At 40.8% G+C, this 6,115-nt stretch overlaps 1 protein-coding gene across 1 annotated transcript in view; it reads left to right on the top strand.

Moving 5' to 3' along the window:
* The window catches only part of PLAG1 (pleiomorphic adenoma gene 1), an 18,815-nt gene extending 15,197 nt beyond the window's left edge, over positions 1-3,618 (top strand). The window contains exons 3-4 of the mRNA XM_009332072.1: positions 1,210-1,568; positions 2,154-3,618. Coding sequence (XP_009330347.1) covers positions 1,327-1,568; positions 2,154-3,417 — 1,506 coding nt within the window. The 5' untranslated portion in view covers positions 1,210-1,326 and the 3' untranslated portion in view covers positions 3,418-3,618. The remainder of the gene's footprint in view (positions 1-1,209; positions 1,569-2,153) is intronic.
* The last annotated feature ends 2,497 nt before the right edge of the window (positions 3,619-6,115 follow it).

Raw genomic sequence — 6,115 nt, 5'->3', positions numbered from 1 at the left:
GCGCGGCGGTGCGCCACCGGGGGGGGGGGGGGGGGGGGGCGGGTGTTGCTGCTTTTGAGGGACAAGGGCCAAATTTTAGGACTTTCCAGCCCTGCCCAATGCTTGCGTTGAGTGCCATCTTCCCGCTGTCCTCCTCCTCGCCCCTGCTGCCGCAGACCTCGCACTCGACCCTTCCCGCAACGGGTAGCACTGGATTTTGGTATCTAGAGTAGCAATTGTGCTCCAATGATGAAAAAAAGCTGTCAGCTACCCCTTACAAAGGAGGGCTGTTGAGTGCGCTGTAATGGCAGGTGCCCAGTTCCTACTATACGCTACCAGATGATGAATTTAAAGCCGTTTGCCCACAAGACAGGCATGAGCATTTTGCATCTCCTTTAGCTGAAAGCCTCTGGTTTAGTTCACGGTTTGCGATGCCCCGGCAGGACTAAAAGCCTCCATCCTGAGCTAGCCTAAATCTCAACACTTAACAGCCCCTACATCTTGCAGGATAGCGTGAGGAGGGTGGGGGTCTCCAGCGCTGGGCTGATAAAACCCTAATCTATCTAATCTATCCCTAATCCATGGGATTTCTGTTGTTAATACATCAAGTCTCTGTTAGCAGAGGATAAGTTTACAGGAGAATTTCACCTGGCGTTAGCAATCATTGGCAATGCGTACATTTTACTAGAGTAGATGTATCAGATGTGCAGTCATCAAAACGAGGAGGTACGCCCCAGAACGTGAGCTTTGCCCCCCCAGACTGTCAGCATGGGTATTGCTGCTTTTCATGCAGGTTTTCAAACATTTCGAGGCTTACAGATCGTCACTTTGATAACTCTGTGTGTGCATGTGTGCGTGCATGTGTGCGTGTGTCTGTGCAAAGACCACAGGCACGGCTTTAGTTCCTTTGAAATCCGAAGCTGCCAAAAGCCATCTGGGTAGGTAGGCTCTTTGCCTGATGCCTCCTGTAATCTGACAAACTTTGCTGTTCTCCGTCAGTGCTTGGTGGGAAGGCTGTGAGGTGTGATTTCAGGGCATATGTGGATCTGTTCATCCTGAGCAATGCATTTTAAGAGTTGCAGCAAATAGTGTAAAGAAACCTACAGGTATTACATTAGACCAGCTGAACCTAATTTTATTTTTAAGTTTTATTCAGAGCATCACATAGCAAGTAAACTTCAAAATCTAAGTTTAGTTACAAACTAGTTGTTTCTTATTTTTTTTTTCCAGTCCCCTTTTGCTTTCTTTTACGACCACATGAAACTTGAGAAGCCATCTAAAGCTAAATCATTTAGTGGAGTTGGGCAATTCCCAAGTGTCCAACAAGAAGGCCTGGTTTAGGCTGCGATGGCCACTGTCATTCCTGGTGATTTGTCAGAAGTAAGAGATACCCAGAAAGTCCCTTCAGGGAAACGTAAGCGTGGTGAAACCAAACCAAGAAAAAACTTTCCTTGCCAACTGTGTGACAAGGCCTTTAACAGTGTTGAGAAATTAAAGGTTCACTCATACTCTCACACAGGAGAGAGGCCCTACAAGTGCACACAACAAGACTGCACCAAGGCCTTTGTTTCTAAGTACAAATTACTAAGGTATTAAACTCTATTTATCTTTCAGATTATATTATCTATTTTATGTTGGCCGTGTTAAGCCGTGTAAAAGTATATATTTGTGTACGCCTTCAGCTGATTGCAGAGAGGATGTGTTAATTAAAGTAGCCATTGGATTGTTTCTAGAATTCTAAATTACCTAAGTTTGCAAGCTAATGTGTTTGATTTTGTTTCTTAATTTGTTTTCTGCTTTTGTTTTCTGTTTGTTGTTTTGTTTTTTTTTTAATGAGCGTAGAATTTTCATTTGTATAAGGAATTGTCACGAGAAAAAAAGAGTATGGACTGAAAATTTTTTGGCTATGGACTTTAACACGAGTACTTTCATACTTGCCCATATACCCCTGTTACAGTAGCTAAAACCCACCAAAACTAAAGTGTCGATTTAAGAGAAATGGCTCGCGTTTTGCTATATTTAAATTTGTCGAACTGTCTTTGTAGTGTCATGCTTTCAGTTAAAAGGTTCTGTTGCAAAGCAGCCCTTAGTGTAGTATTTAGCTGCCATTAAAAAATGAGCACATGTGTTTTTTGATCAAAATAATTACTTACAGAATATATCTGTGTTTAAAGGCATATGGCTACTCATTCTCCTGAGAAAACCCACAAGTGTAATTATTGTGAGAAAATGTTTCACCGAAAAGATCACCTAAAGAATCACCTACATACACACAATCCCAACAAAGAGGCCTTTAAGTGTGAAGAATGTGGAAAGAACTACAATACCAAGCTTGGGTTCAAACGTCACCTGGCTTTGCATGCTGCAACAAGCGGTGACCTCACCTGTAAGGTATGTTTGCAGACTTTTGAAAGCACAGGAGTGCTGCTGGAGCACCTAAAAACTCACGCAGGCAAGTCATCGGGTGGAGTGAAGGAGAAAAAACACCAGTGTGAACACTGTGATCGTCGGTTCTACACCCGAAAGGATGTCCGTAGACACATGGTAGTGCACACTGGAAGAAAGGACTTCCTCTGTCAGTACTGTGCACAGAGATTTGGGCGGAAGGATCACCTCACGCGCCACATGAAGAAAAGTCACAACCAAGAACTTTTGAAGGTCAAAACAGAGCCAATGGACCTTCTAGATCCCTTTACCTGCAATGTTTCTGTGCCTATTAAGGATGAGCTGCTTCCAGTGATGTCTTTACCTTCCAGTGAACTGACATCAAAGCCATTTACAAACACTTTGCAATTAAATCTCTACAACACTCAGATTCAGTCCATGCAGAGTTCTGCATCTGCACACCAAATGGTTGCCACATCGTTACCATTGGGAATGCCTTGTCCAATAGATATGGAGTCTGTCCACCCTTCTCACCAGCTATCGTTGAAATATCCGCTCGGTACTACCTCATACGCAATTTCTATGCCTGAAAAAGAACAGCCATTGAAAGGGGAAATCGAAAGTTACTTAATGGAGTTGCAAAGTGGTATGCCTTCTTCATCCCAGGATTCTCAAGCATCTTCATCAAAACTAGGGCTGGATCCACAAGTAGGGCCACTAGATGATGGGTCTGGGGAGGTTTCCCTTTCCAAGGGCTCTGTTCCTATTAGCGAACCTCTAAACACCCCATCATTGGACTTTTCTCAGCTGTTCAACTTCATACCTGTAAATGGCCCTCCCTATAATCCTTCTGTTTCAGTGGGAAACCTCGGAATGAGTTATACGCAAGAGGAGGCACATTCTTCTATGACTCAACTTCCACCACAAACCCAGGATCCACAAGATCCTAGCAATAGTATAGGTCTTGGGTCTCTGCACTCGTTGTCAGCAGCTTTCACGAGCAGCCTAAGCACAACCACCACCCTACCACGATTTCATCAAGCTTTCCAATAGGATGTACAAAGCTGGCTTGTTACTGTCTATTTGTAGAAATGCCTTAGGTGACCATTTTTAACTTAGTGCCTACTATAAGACATTATAAATTCTCTGCTTTTGTACAGTACCAATCTCATGAAGCCAGTAAGAAATTTAAATTAACTTTTTAAAAATGTTTTGAAAGTGTTTATTCTCAGCTGTGTTTACTTGGTTGTTTTTTTTTTTAAAGTCTCATTGTATTGTTTTCATTTTCACTGCCAATTGACACATTTAAAATGTTCAGTAGAAAGTCATCCCAAGCAAACTCTCAATGCTTATCCCTTTTTTAAAACTTTTTCAACCATACCAGCTATTCCGTTTTATTGATGTCAGTGGTAGAACTACCGCTTCTACCTTTTAATATATTCTAGTATTTGCAAAGAATCCAGTTAAAATATGTATCACAAAGGTTCCTGAAGATTTGGGAAAAAAATTCTCCAGTCCCTTTCCAAACAAATCCTCTTCCCAAATGGTGACACATCTGATCTGTTCTATAATGACAAATCCAAATTTTTTAAATAAATGTAGAATTCAGATTTTTCTGAAAACTTGTGTGTGTATATATAGAAGTCCATATATACACATGTACATATATATAGCATTTTGACTTGTATTGAAGTCATTATAAAAGGTGTTAAGAATTTTGCCATTTTCTGGCTTAAATTTTTGTGGCCTGTTATGGATAACGGAAGAAAAAAAATTAGTTGAATTCTCTAAAATCATGGCTGAACAGAATTTCAACAGAGAATCTCTGCTTGCCTAAATGACGAATGTTTCAAGTTGAATTTGGAACTGTGTTGTTGTGCTTTCATGACTCTGGTAGAGGGAAACAGGCGAAATTAATGGCTGATCTTGAAATATAAAAGTGTTGTAATTTAGTAATGCAGAATATTTTGTCGCAGTTTTTGTTTTAATTCTTAACTTGCTGTTTTTTCTCTTTAGTAGCATAGAAAGAGTACTGCATAGGAATCTTCCAATAGTGTATTCACATTTGTAGGCATCAGTCTTCTCCCAGCTGCCACCGCCAAAGGGTGGATCAAGTCCAGCCAGAAAGTGTGTATCTATTTTCAGTTCAATACTAGTGTGCAGTCAGAGAGTGAATGTAAATTTGCAAATACCAGTTTTTGGTTTTGTTTTTTTTTTTTATTGGAATGATCTTTTCAGTTGTGTTACATGGTGTGTTATGTCCTCCTAAGCAACAAGTTAGATGTTAATCACACTTTCTACACCTGGGTACTTGGTTAGGGACTTTTTGCCCATTGCCAAGATTTAAAGACAGGACTCTTAGGAGTGAAGTAAAAGCATATTGCTTACACCACTTTTACCTAATGCAATATATTCTATTCCCCAACCCCTAATAACCAAAAGAGGAAAAAAAAAAAAACCCCAACCCTGTGATGCATGAAAGCAAACTAGATTTGCTGTAATTCAACAATAACATTCTTTTCCTTGTCATTTTTGTACAAGGAATTAAAAAATAGAAATCACGTACATTAGTATCTCTCAAACAATAATGAGGATTCATACAAGGTTTTAAGTGGTTAAACTAAATATACTTCACAGAAACAAAAGTTGCTCCCATTTAAGGAGCTCATGCTCCGGATGTTTTATCAGTAGCTCCTACTTTTTTTTTTTTAATTCTAGGAGCAATATGCAGGTGTAGTTTTACTATTTTATACATATGTGTATTTAAATTTTATTACTGAAAGATAACATTTTTATAAATGTGTTTGTGTTCCAAAGGCATTAAAATAAGGATGTATTAATAAGGAAAATACCTTTTGAAATTCTGCAAACTACTCCTAGATTTTGGGTTTAGGAGCACGTTATCTCAAAGTGGGCTTTTAGCTCTGCTTCATGACTGCTTCCTCTGGTTTCTGTGAAACAGATTGCTCGCTTACTTACATCTCTAGTTGAATGATTTGTTCAATATTGCTTTTTTTCTCGTCACCTTTCTAAAGGAAAAAAAACATAGATGAACAGAGCACAAGGTGAATGCAACCGAATGTAACTCTAGTTTAAATCAGCAACCGTAACACATCTAGGAAGAACTCGTGTTTATTCTCAATCTATTAAGTCAATCTGAGGTGAAGATAAATGGACTTCATTCCTCCAGTGGGCCATGTCCCGCGTGGAGCCGAGCATCTGCAACTCCCCCTGCAGCAGAGGAAAGCTGCGAGTGCTCGGCGTCTTGCAGCCGGCCTGGCGGCACGGCCGGGCAGCGCTGCCCGTCCTGGGCAGCCCCTGGCACACGGATTTCCAATCCGCAGTGACTGCTTATCAGTCTCGGTTGCCGATTAGACTTGATTAAAAAAACAAAACCCAACAGACGCTTTGCCGACACCCGTTTCTTAGCGCGTAGCCAGAATCCTTACTACTTTGTTCGTGCCTTAGCTTCCTGAAAAGGGATTGACATTTCACTTTGGAGTTAGACGTACATTTCACTTGAGAAATAGGGACCTCAGACAAGATATTGAACCTCATTCAGGCAGGGTTTCAGTGGGTGGCTGCACCGAGTGTGTTTGCCACTGAACTAGGATGCACGGTAATGTGGAAGCAGACTGACACCGTAAGCAATACTACCACCACCGTAGTGCTTTTGAATATCGCCTAGGCAGAGTTGTTATTGGCCACTACTAAAACGTCAGTTTTCAAACCCTGTTTTCTCTTTTTCAGA

This window comes from Pygoscelis adeliae, unplaced genomic scaffold, assembly GCF_000699105.1.
Source record: "Pygoscelis adeliae isolate BGI_AS28 unplaced genomic scaffold, ASM69910v1 Scaffold98, whole genome shotgun sequence".
Lineage (NCBI taxonomy): Eukaryota > Metazoa > Chordata > Aves > Sphenisciformes > Spheniscidae > Pygoscelis > Pygoscelis adeliae.
This window is presented reverse-complemented; position numbering and strand designations above follow the sequence as displayed.